Source organism: Hemitrygon akajei, chromosome 9 (assembly GCF_048418815.1).
Source record: "Hemitrygon akajei chromosome 9, sHemAka1.3, whole genome shotgun sequence".
NCBI lineage: Eukaryota > Metazoa > Chordata > Chondrichthyes > Myliobatiformes > Dasyatidae > Hemitrygon > Hemitrygon akajei.
The window spans coordinates 72,141,322-72,156,895 of record NC_133132.1 but is presented as its reverse complement, the minus strand read 5'-3'; the positions used below and the strand labels follow the sequence as shown (position 1 = coordinate 72,156,895).

At 41.2% G+C, this 15,574-nt stretch overlaps 1 protein-coding gene and 1 long non-coding RNA gene across 5 annotated transcripts in view; one reads left to right on the top strand and one right to left on the bottom strand.

The window, feature by feature from the left end:
* The window catches only part of LOC140732795 (uncharacterized), an 86,119-nt gene extending 78,112 nt beyond the window's left edge, over positions 1–8,007 (bottom strand). For all 3 annotated transcript variants that reach the window (XR_012100136.1, XR_012100137.1, XR_012100135.1), the window contains exon 1: positions 7,884–8,007. This is a non-coding gene — a long non-coding RNA (uncharacterized lncRNA). The remainder of the gene's footprint in view (positions 1–7,883) is intronic.
* Positions 8,008–8,160: 153 nt separating this feature from the next.
* The window catches only part of LOC140733245 (3',5'-cyclic-AMP phosphodiesterase 7B-like), a 133,285-nt gene continuing 125,871 nt past the window's right edge, over positions 8,161–15,574 (top strand). For both annotated transcript variants that reach the window (XM_073056314.1, XM_073056312.1), the window contains exon 1: positions 8,161–8,546. In XM_073056314.1, coding sequence (XP_072912415.1) covers positions 8,526–8,546 — 21 coding nt within the window. In that variant the 5' untranslated portion in view covers positions 8,161–8,525. The remainder of the gene's footprint in view (positions 8,547–15,574) is intronic.

Sequence of the window (15,574 nt, the reverse complement as noted above, 5' to 3'; positions counted from 1 at the left end):
CACGGGAAGAACATAAAAATTCTTTGTGCAGGATTCCCTAAAGGTTAACTTGCAGGTTGAGTTGGTGGTAAGGAAGGCAAAAGCAATGTTAACATTCATTTTAAGAGGACTAGAATATAAAAGCAAGGATGTAATGCTGATGATTTATAAGGCATTGGTCAGATTGCACTTGGAGGATTGTGAGCAGTTTTGGCCCACTTATCAAAGAAAAGACGTGCTGGCATTGCAGAGGGTCTAGAGGACATTCACAAGAATTATTCTGGGAATGAAAGGATTAACATACAAGGAGTGTTTGATACTTTTGGACTTCACTGGAACTTAGAAGAATGAGGGGGAGGATCTCATTGAAACCTACTGAATATTGAAAGGCCTAGATAGAGTGGATGTGAAGAGGATGTTTCCTATAGTGGGAGAATCTAGGACCAGAAGGCACAACCTCAGAATGGAGGGGCATCCATTTTAAATGAGATGAAAAGGAATTTCTTTAACCATGAGGTAATGAATCTGTGGAATTCATTGCCATAGATGAATGTAATGGAAATTGATGTTTCTCAATTAGCACGGGTGTCAAGACTTAAGGGAAGAAGGCAGGAGAATGGGTTTGAGAGGAAAAATAAATCAGCCATGATGGAGTGGTGGTGCTTTAACATCAATATCATCAAGCAGCCATTTGGCTACCCCCCACACTAACAGCAACATCACCGATGTTTGTGTCATTTGTGAACCTTCCTACCTTTAGATTGTTAATGCAATGTCAAACATCAGGAGTCCCAGCACTTCTTGTGATACAACGGTAGTTACTGTCATGTAATCACAAAATCCCTTGACTATTACCCTCTGCTTCCTATCATCAAGCCAGCTATGGAACTCAGTTGCCAAGTTTCTCTGGATTCCATGGGCTCTTACCTTTTAGACCACACTCACATGTTGAACGTTGTCAAAGGTCATACTGAAGTCCATGTAATGTAACTGCCACATGCTACTGCACTCCAACTTCAGCAGTTCAAGAAGGTGATTCACTATCACTTTCTCAAGGGTAATTAGTAATTAGAACAGTACAGACACTTTGGCCTATGATGTTGGCCCGACCTTTTAACATACTCCAAGATCAATCTAACCCTTCACTCCCACATAGCCCTCTATTTTATTTCATCCACACGCCTACCTAAGAGCATCTTAAATGTCCCTAATGTATCTGGCTCTAACACTACGTTTCATTCACTTACTCTCTATGTAAAAACGCTACCTCTGAAATCTGCCCTATACTTTCCACCAATCACCTTAAAATTATGCCCTTTCATATTAGTCATTGCCAGCCTGGGGGAGAAAAGTCTCTGGACGTCCACTCTATCATTCCTCTTATCACCTTGTACACCTCTATCAAGTAGTATCCCATCCTCCATCACTCCAAAGATAAGAGTTCTAGCTGGTTCAACCTATCCTCATAAGACATGCTCTCTAATCCAGGCAGCATCCTGGTAAATCTCCTCGGCACCCTCTCTAAAGTGTCCACGTTATTCCTATAACGAGGTGACCACAGCCGAATGTAGAACAAACTAGGAATGTAGAATAAATGACAATCTTATCAGCAACACCCAGAACTCAAAAACTAATATAAAACTAATTCACAAGGTACTTTAAAGGTTCTTTCATAAAACTAGCCACATACAAAACACCACTGCCACATTCAAGTTATATTTCTGATTGTTGCAGTCCCTCTTAACCCCTTTAAAATCTTGCATAAGGCAGACATAAGATCTAGGAATTCCTTCCCCAGTGATGTGCCTCTTTATTCAAACTCTAGACAGCCCATACCCTATGCCACGTGTTCCATCCTTTATTCCAGACATCCTCTAGATTCTAAAACTCTTACATCCTACCTGAGCGCAACATCATACCAAATACGTAACCTTCTGCTTTCCTTCATTTCTAGAATCCATTAACTCCAGGCACTTAAACAACATATGATCTCATTCACCCAGTACTTATAATCAGCACAATTCTCACGATTTCATTTCCCCTCCTCATATGCCTCTAACCCCATTATTATCAAACCCGATGACAATGGCAATCACTGAACAATGTGAAATAAAAGGACTGCAGTATTTCACTTATTCAATCATAGTAAGTCACCTCATGGTATTCTGTGCACTACTTGTTACATATTAAAACAGCAATGGGTTAATTTCTATCCTCCTGGCCATTAATCTGGATCCCTTGCCTGATTTCTATGTACTTAAAATTAATAAAATGAAAATGAAGCTGATTTTCTTTAAATACATCATTGCCCAGACTCTATTTATCCTCGTCTTTTCTTTCAGTTTCCACCACAACAATGACATACCCACTCGCAGTATCTCACAACTTAAGCTAAATGTGTAAATGTGCCACAACATCAATTACAGCCATCTATTCTCGGTATCTGAGTATCTGTTCTCTGAAATCTTGCTTTAAATATACTCTTTCCGGATTAAATAAAACTACTAAAACTGAATCCTTTTTCTTTATCCCTCATTTATTAATTATATATGACAACAAAGAACAAAAACGAATGCAATTTAGTGTATTTATTTTAAGGCCTTAATTCTCTTAAAATGGAACACAATTTGGTAGAGAGTAACTTGAACCCTCATCCTCAATGATGTTTTGTAGGAGCACGCTGCTCTGCAGAGGCTGGTGTTTTCCTGGGTAGATCTGAAAATGCATTGGTGCTGCTAAGTTCATGATTACTTGTTGAATGAATGTGGCTTAGGAAGGGACTAGCCAGTTTTCCTTACTATCTCACTCCTAAAAGCTGTGAGTCATAATAACAGAAGTGTACACAGATGTAGCGTGCCTCTACTGTTAGCATTCTCAGCAATCAAAAGGCCACAGGTTCATATTTACTCCAACTAACTGAGCACAACATACTCAGGGAAGCAAGGAAGGTGTTTCCCCTGGTTAAAGGGTCCAAAACAAGGACTCACAGTTTCAAAAATAAGGAAATAGGTAGGTCATTTACGACTGAGAAGAGGTCAGATTTCTTCACTCAGATGATAGCAAACTGAGGGAATTTTCTACTAAGCGCTATGTTTCCTTGAGTTTGTTCAAAGCAGAGACCCATGGATGTTTGGATACCAAAGGTATCAAGGGATATGAGGGCAGTGCTGGAAAATAATGCTTAGGTGAGAGATCATCCAAGATTTTGCATGACAGAAGACATGTTTAAACTGGAGTTGCAGAGGGATGGGAACCAGAGTGCCAGAACAGACAGTTGTAAGACTTCAGTAAGGAATCTAAAGGTTGAGCATGGTGTGACTAATGTTCTGAGCTGCATATATTTCAATGCAAGAAATATTGTAGGAAAGGCAGATGAGCTTAAGGCATGGATCAACAAATGGAATTATGATATTGTATCCATCAGTGAGACTTGGTTGCAGAAGGGGCAGGACTGGCAGCTCAATGTTCTTGGGTTCTGTTGCTTTAGACGCAACAGAGCAGGCAGGATTTAAGTGGCAAGTTGGTGTTACTAGTCAGCAAAAATATCATGGTAGTGTTCAGTCAGGACTGACTGAAGAATTCATCTAGGGAGGCATTATGGGTGGAACAGAGGAATAAGAAAAGTATGACCACGCTAATGGGGATACATTATAGAGCACCCAACAGCCTGTGGGATTTAGAGAGATCACAGGCTGTTGCAAGAATCACAAGGTTGTTATAGTAGGTGATTTTACCCTTCCACATATTGACTGGGAATCCCATACTCTAAAGGTCTAGATAGGACAGAGTTTGTCAAATGTGTTCAGGAAGGTTCCCTTAATCAATACATAGAAGTCCCAATGAGAGAGAGTGCAACATTTCATCTGCTATTAAGGAACGAGAGAGCAGATGACAGATGGAGGGGAACACTTTGCATCTAGTGATCATAATGTCATTAGTTTCAAAATAAGTATGGAAAAAGGTAGGTCTGGTCTGCGAGTTGAGATTCTAAATTGGAGAAAGGCCAATTCTGATGGCATCAGAAAGGATCTGGCAAGTGCGGATTGGAACAATTTGTTTTCTGGCAAAGATGTACTTGGTAAGAGGGAGGCCTTTAAAAAGTGACATTTTGGGAGTACAAAGGCTGTATGTGCCTATCAGAATAACAGGTAAAGATAACATGTTTAGGGAACCTTGGTTTTCAAGAGATATTTAGGCTCTTGTTAAGAAAAAAAAGGAGATGCATGGCAAGTATAGACAGATAAGAACAAACAAAGTCTTATGGAGTATAAGAAATGCAGAACACTTGAGAAAGAAATCAAGAGGGCGAAAAGAAGGTAAAAAGTTGCCTTAACAGACAAGATGAAGGAGAATCCTAAGGGATTCTACAAATATGTTAAGAGCAAACAAGATTCAAAGGTTCAAAGTACATTTATTATCAAAGTATGTATGCAGTATACAACCCTGATATTTGCCTTCCCCAGACAGCCACAAAACAAATAAAACCATGGCACCCGTTCAAAAAAAACAGCAAGCACCCTTCTCCAGCAGAAAAAACCCACAAATTACGCAACCAGCAACAAAAAAAAAATCAAGCGATAAAACCGAGATTATAAAACATAAAACTGAAAAGAGTCCGGGCATAGTTCAGTTCAGCTCAGTGTTCATTATTTGCAGACCACCCTGAGTCAAAGTCAACCAAAACTACAACAAGGAGTGACCAGAAACAAGAAACACATCATAACATGAACAACAGTCTAATCCACAAACTGTGCCAATGAAGCCTGGTCCAAAAACTCCAGTGCCATCCTCTCACAGCATCGAGGGAGAGAGAGAGAGACTATTCGAATGCAAGGACCTTCCTTTGGGAGCAATGAGCGAGAGGGAAAGAGAGAGACCGTCAAACGTACTTTCCTCCGGTAGCAGTGAGCTAGAGGCTGGTAGATGGTGCCGAACACCCTCTCGCCTTTTGCACTCGCCTCGCCATTTCAATCTTCCACGGCACCTTAATTGGCAAGATCAGCAAGAAATGGAGTCGATCATGGTCTCGCACCCGGTCTCCAGGCTTCTTGGCCTCAAGGCCACATATTTCAGTCAAAAGCCTCCCAGAACACACTCGGAGACAGCAAAACACCAGATCTCTCAATCAGCCCAATAACACACCACCGAAATGTAGATCTCAGGCTCCAGCAACAGCAGGACCACATTTGAAGATGTAAAAGAAGTGCAAGAAGTAGTTTGGTGAACCATGTGGAGGATGACGCCCTTGGTCATGCTGTTCATTGACTTCAAAATTGGTCCTCTGGAATATCAGAATGGCAATCTATGCTTGGAGCCAAAAGAGATGGGATAGATCTTAAAAGGATTTTTGAGTATCTGTATTTACTCAGGACATAGGTACAGTTTATAGAAGTGAGGCAAAGCAGCAGCAACATCATGGCCCCTATAGAGATTATAGGGGAGGCCATGTTTGCTGTCTTGAGGCAAATTAGAGTGGATAAATCCCCAGGGCCTGACAAGGTATTCCCTCAGACCATGCGAGTGGCAAGTGCAGAAATTGCAGAGATACTTAAATCATCCTTAGCAACAGGAAAGTTGATGAAGGCAAGGCAGTGGATGTTGTCTACATGGATTTCAGTAAGGTATTTGACAAGATCCCTCATGGGAGATTGGTCAAGAAGATTGGCATTCAAAATGAGGTAGTAAATTGGATTAGATATTGGATTTGTGCGAAAAGCCAGAGAGTGGTTGTAGATGGTTGCCTCTCTGACTGGAGGCCTGTACCTAGTGGAGAGCTGCAGCGAATAGTGCTGGGTCTACTGTTGTTTGTCATTTACATCAATGATCTGGATGATAATGTGGTTAACTGGATCAGCAAATTTGCAGATGACACCAAGATTGCAGGTATAGTGGACAATGAGGAAGTCTATCAAAGCTTGCAGCTGGACCTGGACCTGCCAAAAAAAATAGGCTGGAAATGACAGGTGGAATTTAATGCAGGCAAGCGTGAGATGTTGCACTTTGGTAGGACCAACCAGGATAGATCTTATGCAGTGAACGGTAGATCACTGAGGAGTGTGATAGAACAAAGGGATCTGGGAATACAGGTCCATAATTCATTGAAAGTGGCATCACAGGCAGATAGGGTCGTAAAGAAAAATTTTGGCACTTTGGCCTTCATAAGTCAAAGTATTGAGTATAGGACAAACAAGAAAAAATCTGTAGATGCTGGAAATCCAAGCAAAACACGCAAAGTGCCGGAGGAACTCAGCAGGCAGTATCAATGGAAAAGAGTATAGTTGATGTTTTGGGCTGAGACCCTTCATCAGGACTGGAGAGAAAATAGATGAGGAGTCAGAGTTAGAAGGTGGGGTGAGGGGAAGAAGAAACACAAGGTGATAGCTGAAACTGGGAGCGAGGTGGTGGAGTAAAGAGCTGGGAAGTTAATTGGTGAAAGAGATACAGGGCTGGAGAAGGATGAATCTAATAGGTGAGGACAGAAGGCCATGGAAGAAACAAAAGGGGAAGAAGCACCGGAGGTGATGGGTAGATGAGGAGATAAGGTAAAAGAGGGAAAAAGAAACGAGGAATGGTGAAGGGCGGCAGGCATTGCCAGAAGTTCAAGAAATCGATATTCATGCCATCAGGTTGTAGGCTACACAGAAAGAATATAGGGTGTTGCTCCTCCAACATGAGTGTGGTCTCCCAATCTACATTGGGTCTCACCAATATACAGGAGGCCACAACGTGAGCACCAGACACCGTAGATGACCCCAACAGACTCACAGGTGAAGGGTCACCTCACCTGGAAGGACATTGGAGCCCTGAATGGTAGTGAGGGAGGAGGTGTAGGGGCAGGTGTAGCACAAGGTATTTGACAAGGAGGGAGATCAGTGGGGAGAGACAAGTGGACAAGGAGTGTGTGTTGTGTGTATTGAGTACAGGTAATGGGATGTTATGTTGAAGCTGTATAAGACGTTGGTGAGGCCTAATTTGGAGTTTTGTGTGCAGTTTTGGTCACTTACATACAGGAGAGATATTAATAAGGTTAAAACAGTGCAAAGAAAATTTACAAGGATGTTGCCAGGTTTGGAGGACCTGAGTTATAAGGAAAGATTGAATAGGTTAGGACTTTATTTCTTGGAATGTAGAAGATTGAGGGGAGACTTGGTAGAGGCATACAAAATTATGAGGGGTATAGACTGGGTAAATGCAAACAGGTTTTTTTCCACTGAGGTTGGGTATGACTACAACTAGAGGTCATGGGTTAAGGGTGAAAGGTGGAAATTTTAAGGGGAACATGAGGGGAAACTTCACTCAGAGGGTCACGAGTGTGTGGAATGAGCTGCCAGCACAAGTGGTGCATGTTAGCTCAATTTTAATGTTTAAGATAAGTTTGGACAGGTGCGTGGATGGTAGAGGTATGGAGGACTATGGTTCCAGTGCAGGGATGGGACTAGACAGTTTAAATAGCTTGGCATGAACTGGATGGGCTGAAGGGCTGGTTCCTGCACTGTACCTTTCTATGACTCAATAACTTGAAGGACCTGTTGGCCTACTGCTGCTCCTACTTGTTAAGTAAGATAAATGCTAGTGTTTTGTTTCCAAGTAGAATGATGGAATGGGGGGTGTGTATTTGCTCAAAACTAAAAAAAAGATGTGATTTTTCATGTGATCTTCACAAAAATTTGATGGTACTTGCACGGTTGCTAACAGAATGAATCCACCTATTTTGCTGGTTGATGAAACTTACTGACACATTTATTCGTAAGTAGTTGCGGAAAATACTCAAAAGCCTAAACAAGAAAGCAACTATTCAGTCCCCGCAGGAGGAACTGTGGAATAAAACGGTGTGGAGCCGTTCACCTCTGATCGATCGGGAGGAATGTAGAAGATGCGGGATGGGAAGTTGCAGAATGACTAACCTTCAAACCAGTCTCACATCCTTGTGTCAAATCCAGAGAAGTTGCCGGAAAGAGAGGGTGGGGAATAAAGAGGGGAGGAGGAGGAGCAGCGATGACAGGCGGGATCATCGGCGGTGACAGCGACCGCTCCGGGAGGAGATCAGTCTACTGACTGCGCGCGCGCGCGCGCGCGCCCGCCCGCCCGCCCGCCAACGTGCTCGAGGGCAACACCGCGACCCCGCTTGGCGCGCGCGCGCAACACCGCGACCCCGCTTGGCGCGCGCTTCCTGGTCTGAGCGACAGGGTGGGAGGGAGCCGGGGCTTGCAGTCGGTCCGCCCTCCTCTCGCTTCATCCACACCTACCTCACATGGTTTGTGTGTGTCCTGTCCGCCTCGACAGGGCTTCGTTATTTCAGCGCCGCGCTTGCTTTCCCCCCCTCCCCGGCTGGTAGAAAAGGAAGCTTCAACGAAGCATTGCGTTGGGGCTCTTTGAACAATTTGGCGTGTTTTTGTTTTGTATTTTGCGCGTGTTCAGCGTGTCTTGCGTCTTTTTGCCAACCTGGATGCAGCTGCTGGATTCTGCAGCGCGAGTCTTCATGAGCAACCCGCACCAATTAGAGGTTTCAAGGCACACGAGGGTCACCAGCCTGTCACTATGGTTAAATGTCTTGTTTAATGGTTGAGGTACGTATGATGGACGCCTCAAGGTGAGGAGGAGGCAATAAATGTACTTGTATTTTTTTTCGGGGGTGTTTGCTAGAGGTTGCTGCTGATGCTTTTAAAGTGACGTGTGAATAGGTTTCTATTGAAAATTGTGCATTTGCCAGGTTTCTAAAGGAATGCATTTCCCCGTTAATAAACTGAACAGATGACTGTAAATGCAAATGCATGAATAGTGTATGTGAGTGACCTGACCCAGTGGTGAGGAGCATGCCTTGGCACTGGGACTTTTAAAGTCATTTAATTTGCTGGCAGTCGCCCGGCTTCCCAAGCTTCTGAATTTGGTGTCGCTGAGCACGACAATGCCAAAGAAGTTCGAGTGCATTCTTTAAAACTGCATTTTCCTATCATTTCTTTTCGAATTTATGGGGAAATTTTCGGGTGTTTAGTTGAGTCTCTTGGCGTGGTAGCTACCGAAGTAAAGGCGTACCCAGGGCGTTTGGATTATGTCGGCGAACTCTTCTGCAGAAGATACTCAGATATTTCCAGCACGAAGTATACAGAATTCTGATTCTTGCTAATAACAATGTTTTATATAGAAGGTTATGAGATGTTTTGTGAACGTGATACAACGGGCACGATTTTATTCTCTGAAAGTGAATGTCACGAGAGCCTCTTCGCTAATGCCATAAATAGAACGGAATCGCTATGGCATGATAACTTGATGAATTATTTCTATGCTGTTAATGTTTTCGATATTTATTTAAATATCGGTTCAACATTTTTTTTCGCTGTGAATGTTGTCATTTTGTGACATCGATGAAGCAGTAACTAGGGTGTGCTTCTACTACTGTGCAGGTTCCCTCTGGGCAGTATTTTATTTGTACTACCTGACGCCAAGTTCGGATCATCTAACGTGACGAACTCTGCTCAGGCGGGCTTTGATAACACATGTAGTGTGCCTGCGCGCTAAACATTTAATAAGTTATAGATACATTTCGAATATGCAGGGTACTAAAGGGATCATTTGTGCACTTTTTTAAATCCTGTAATTATGGAATCTCATACTCGTGGTGCTCTAAGGATAGTTCTTTAGACGCTGTGCACCATTGCTCTCCGCAGTTGGGTTTGGACTTTAACCCATAGATCATGTTATTTTTGAATTGCCACAATGGTTCAAACATCTAAGCTGCTGGGTGCAATATTACTTTCTGTGCATATTATTGCTATTATTTGGTAATTCCTTTTTAGTGTTATAGTATCTGTCAGCACTGGGTTTGAGGTCTTATAAAGTGGATGAAAGGGGAACTCTAATGATTAAAGCTTTTGTTGTTTTACTTTGGCAAATGTGATCTGGTGTGGTAGAACAAAATGATGCAGATTTGTTGTGGTCTTGTCATTGCTAATGTCAACCACATTGCTCTGGGAATGTGCCAAGAAAGGTCGTGCATAGTTTCAAGGAGGGCAGGAACATTGAATGGGACAGGCATCTGTGAGCTGGTGCTTTGACTTCTAGAGCTGGATGAAAAACCTAACTGACAGAGACTGCCTGGTCACTTGTGGCCAAGTAGATAGCTGGGGAGAATAGGGAATAATAAACCTGCAGTGATTGAGTTCGGTGTCATTCATTTAAAAACAGAATCTTTTGCACTATATTTTAAAATCTTGTAACCCTTTGCATTCTGAACATGAATGTGACTTATTTAGAGGAGAAGAAATTAAATTTTCTTTCTATAGTTGCTCCAAGCCTACTAGTAAGCAAAAGAAAATGATAGAATGTTTTGAGTTTCATATTCATTTAATTAAGATGATTGATCACTTGATTAATTGGATATTTAATTGCTGGTTAAGTTGAATTGGAAATGCTGGTAGCAAACTCATAAGATTACTACAATGATGGTATAAGAGTTATTACAGTATTACATCACTTGACAATTCATTGAGCTACTGGCAATTAAAAAATTCTGAGCTCTGCGGAAACTAGGCGTTAAAAAAAATTACAAAGTGTTAGGTTTTGGTTAAGGAACTGATATGGTCATGCAATGTTTATTTTGCATAATTATCTAAAAGAACCTGGGATTAATACTGAAATTATAAATATTATTGGTCTCCCTGTCTGTTTGAAAATTTGTATTCATTACTTTTTTTGGGAAATGCATTGGGGAAAGATAGTGAAATATTAAGTGTGAGAATACCATTTGGTTCATGAGTCCTTTTGGGAAGGGGATGGCATTTTTTTCAGCCTGTCCCAATTATAACTCAAGTCGCTGGTTTACTCTTAACTGGTACCTTAAACAATCTGCAAGCCTGTTATTTAAGGATGGGCAATAAATTTAATACCTCAGGAAGGAAATGGAAAAATGAATACACTATTATGTATCTAAGTCAGTTATAGTATAACTAGATGCAGAAAAGGAATTCATAAACCATGCTTCAGCAACGTTTAATTTCAAATTTAGACCACCCACTATAGCATTAGGATGATTTACTTCATAATTTCTTATACAGCCAATCCCTGTGACCTCTGAGTAAAGATTCCACTTTGTATTCTGTTGCATGCATTTCTTTTTTACACCTGACTTCATTGCGATTTGGAATGGTCTGACAAAACTCATTTCACATTAGTTTCTTAAGAGTCAGAAAGCTGTTTTTGTTAACTAATGTGTGAGATTTGAATCTATAGTTCTAACCAGCAAGGATTTATTCTGACATCAGTTTCTTCAGGGCATTCACATACTTTTTTTAATTTGCAAAGACCCTAACAGAGTTACTGAAAAGTTCATGCCTATCATTAGGTTCTGCTTTTATACTCTAACAATTATCAATGGTTAAATGTTACACATTTTACATGCAAATTTGAGTCTAATAACTTTACCATGAAGTAGCATAAATAATTTGCCACAACCTCTAAGTTCTTGTGACATTTTGTTTTGAAAAATCCAGTGCTTTATATCACAAAAGTAATTATTGTTTGGTGCTTAAATATTTTTAATAGATTACAGGTTGAAAACACTAGAAATCTTGTTTATGCAAAAAAGGAAGCTACAGCTAGTTCCTTTCCCTCCCCCTTTACATGCGTACTTCCTGACATCATGACGCACTATTTTGGCAACTGCCTCACTGTCCAAAAATGTACTGTATTGGGACACATGAAAAACAAATCAGTTTAGCATGGCACTTCTCATAATTACTTGTATGAAGTTGAAGATTTTGTTCATCAATAATTTATACATAATCTGTTTAATTTTAAAACTTTTGCATTCTGTATAATGTGTTAAACAGTTAATTGAATACTGAAATTTGATATGAAAATCCTCAAAACACTACCTTGCTTTCCATGATTAATGGTCATTTTACCACATCAGTGATAATCATGAAAGTCAGTCTTGGCTAAATTTAAACTAAATCTAGGTTGGGGGGGGGGGGGGTTAAGAGTGGAAAACCTTACTTGAGTTACATGCATGCAAAGGCAACAGCAGGTGGCTTTTGGCATAGTAACAGGAGTTGTGAGTCCACAGGCTTCTCTTTCTCAAACTGGACTATGTAAAAGCATAGTTGATTTAATGTTGATGTATACAAAATAAACAATGTTAATGTATTTAAAAAGCTGACATAAACCAGAGTGAAATAATGACAGATATATTTAGAATTCAAATGTGCAAACTAAAAAAGAATTACATGTATTATTGAGTTAAAAAGTACATGTAATTGTTTCTGTAGTGGGATGATTGCAATAGTGCTGCCTCCTGTACTTGTGCAGAGCTCAACAAGTTCATTGGTTTTGCTCCAAATTTCCACCTTGCTCTCACTTTCATTTGGTTAGTCACTGACTCTTTTCTGTACCTTCCTGTCTCCGTCTCGGGAGATAAGCTCACCACTAACATTCATTACAAGCCTCCCAACTCCCACGGTTATCTTGATTACCACTTGCCCCACCCTACCTCCTGTAAGGACTCTATTCCATTCTCCCAGTCACTCTGTCTCTGTCATGCTTGCTCCAGTAATGAGACTTTCTGTATAGATGCCTTTTAAGTTTTCCTTCTTTCTGGGTCGTGGCTTCCCTTCAACCATTGTTAACAAAGCCATTGACCACATCTCATTAATTTCCCACACCTCTGATATCACCCACTTTCCTCTGGGTCAGAACAAGAATAGAGCTCCCCTGGTGCTCTATTTCTGTCTTTGCAGTTTCCACCGGGAGGTGGATGTGGTGATGGCATACAGGAGGCTTTCGGGAGGAGGGGGTGTGGGGTATGCAAGTGAATCATTGCTTCACTTGGAAAGCAATGATACACTTGCAATTTTTTTCCAATCTAATGTACTGAATTTGGTCATTACAACGTGGCCTCCTCTGCACTGGAGAATTCAAATGCAGATTGTGTGGTCGCTTTGCAGTGCATCTGCATTCAGTCTGTGGGGTTACATTGAGCTTCCTGTTGCGTGCTACTTTAATTCTCCATCCCAATTCCCCCACTCTGACCTGTTAATCTGTGGCTTCTTGCATTAAGGCACAGCACAAGTTTGAAGTATGACTGCTCATCTTCTATTTGGGCATTTTCCAGCCTCTGGATTCAATATTTGAACCCCTTTTTACCGGATGTCTCCAGAGATGTGGCTTGTTAGCCCCTCACCAACAGCCACTGGATTCAAAGCACCTTTCACAAACTCCGCATGTCCTGGGTCCCACTAAAACTGGGAAGTTGGGATGCCTCGACCATCTGAACCCTGATCTGTGGGAATACTGTAGATACTACCCCTGTGCAATTAGCCTTTGGCAAGAAATAACAGATAATTATAATAAAGAAAGTGTATTTACAAATGTCAGCTTTATTGAACAGTTAGTAGGAAAAAGAAAAGGAAAAAAAATAAAATGAGCCCAATTCCTCAGCCATCTTCTCTTCTGTCTTTTCCCAGCTCCCACCAAAAAGACCTCGACCAACACCAATGTATGCCACTAAAACCTCTCTGCCCGGCATGCTCCCAATTCCACCATCCTGACTGGCTGACACAACATTCCTAAGTTGAACAACATAGGCTCTTTTCTTTAGCTCAAACCCAAACATACTAAAAGCGGAACAGACTGCACTTACAGAACTGCTAAAAAGAAATGCCTACAGCAAGGCAGTAAAAATCTTAACCAGGGCATTACATATTGAATTCTACAACTTAAGGTAACAATTTGTGTTCAATTGTGTTCAATTCTGGTCACCTCATTATAGGAAGGATGTGGAAGCTATGGAGAGGGTGCAGAGGAGATTTACCAGGATGTTGCCTGGATTGGAGAATAAGTCACATGAAGCAAGGCTAGCAGAGCTGGGACTTTTCTCTTTGGAGCGTAGAAGAATGAGAGGGGACTTGATAGAGGTCTGCAAGATTATGAGAGGCATAGATAGGGTGGATAGTCAGTACCTGTTTCCCAGGGCACCAATAGCAAAGACCAGATGGCATATGTACAAAATTAAGGGAGGGAAGTTTACGGGAGACATCGGGGTTAAGTTTTTTTTACACAGAGGGTTGCAAATGCCTGGAATGACTTGCCAGGGATGGTGGTGGAGGCTAAAACAGGGGTATTTAAGAGCCTCTTGGACAGGCACATGGATGAAAGAAAAATGGAGGGTTATAGGGTAGTGTGGGTTTAGTACTTTTTTTAAAGAGTTATATGGGTCGGCACAACATGGAGGGCTGTACTGTGCTGTAGTGTTCTATGGTTCTAATTTCTTTGTCTGCATTTGTGTTCCATCTGATACTGGCGGAGTTTTTGCTTTTTTCTCTTTGCTCTGGGAGTGGTGGATATGACCTGCTAGGCATGGCTTTGTATTCTTCATTTCATAGTTCCTGTGATCTTTGTCTGTATTCTCACTCTAGCTTCCATTCAGTCTTTGGTCAAATAACCTTGGTTACATCTTATCCGCGTGGTCACTACTGTTTTTCTATAGCTAAGACCTCCCCTCCCCACCCTTCCTGCTGCTTAATGAGCTTTCTTTTGTCTCTTTTTCAGTTCTGATGAAGCATCTCTGATCTGAAACTTTGACTCTGTTTCTCCTCCCACAGATGTAACCTGACCCACTGTACGTTTCCAGTATTTTCTACTTGTTTCCTTTATTTCCTACCCCTGCCTCCCCCACAACCCTCAGGTAATCTAAATCTCCAAGTTATTGATCTCACTGTACCGCTTTTTCAATTTTCCAATAAAGTTTACATAATGGAGTGGAAGTGAGTCACCAGTAATTCCAAGCTATTCACTGAATGAGAATCCTCAAGCTCTATCTTTTGAGAAATAGGCACTTGCATGGAAAGGTAGCAAAGGTGGATACTCTTTTTTTTAAAAAAAAAATCTGAATGTGCACATGAAAATGTATCATTGGCCACAGACCAAGTGTTGGTAAATGGGATTGTTACAGGTAAGTACTTGATGGCTGTTATAAACATGGAAGGTCTGTTTCTGTGCTGTCTGATGTGCTGCAAAATGACTTGGAGTAAAACATCAAAGAGTGACCTATTCAGTGAAACAATGAAAAGTACAATGCATGTTTAAAGGCCAAGTAGTGGAAAGTGTAGCAAAGCAAGATGCAGCATACCTCAGTGGTAGACCATGAAGAACGTCTCAAAAAAACATAAATTGCATCATGCGGTAAATGACTCTTGAAATTTGACCTTTGAACTTTTTAAAGTAATTGTTCAAAAACTTGCTGATGCAAGTTATTCTGCGTGTATGCAACTTCATATGGAGTCTTGCTTGCTCTCTGATCTTGGCAATATATTTGCAAATATTTCGTCAGCATACGTGGAGACATAATCAATACGCTAATGTTGATGTCTCTTTGGTGATGAAATGTTTACAAGTAACTTGCCAAGATCAGAGAGCAACTCAATCCAACCATCAACCACCTAAGCTATACATTTTCTGAAGTTTTGATTGCATTTTGTGAGTTGTTTTCTTCATGCAGCAGGGTCTCATAACCATTTTTGCTTATCTTTTGGTGAAGCTTTTGTTAGCAAACCTATTGAACAAGTAGTTTCCCAACACTGTTATACTGGGATTTTCATCAGTT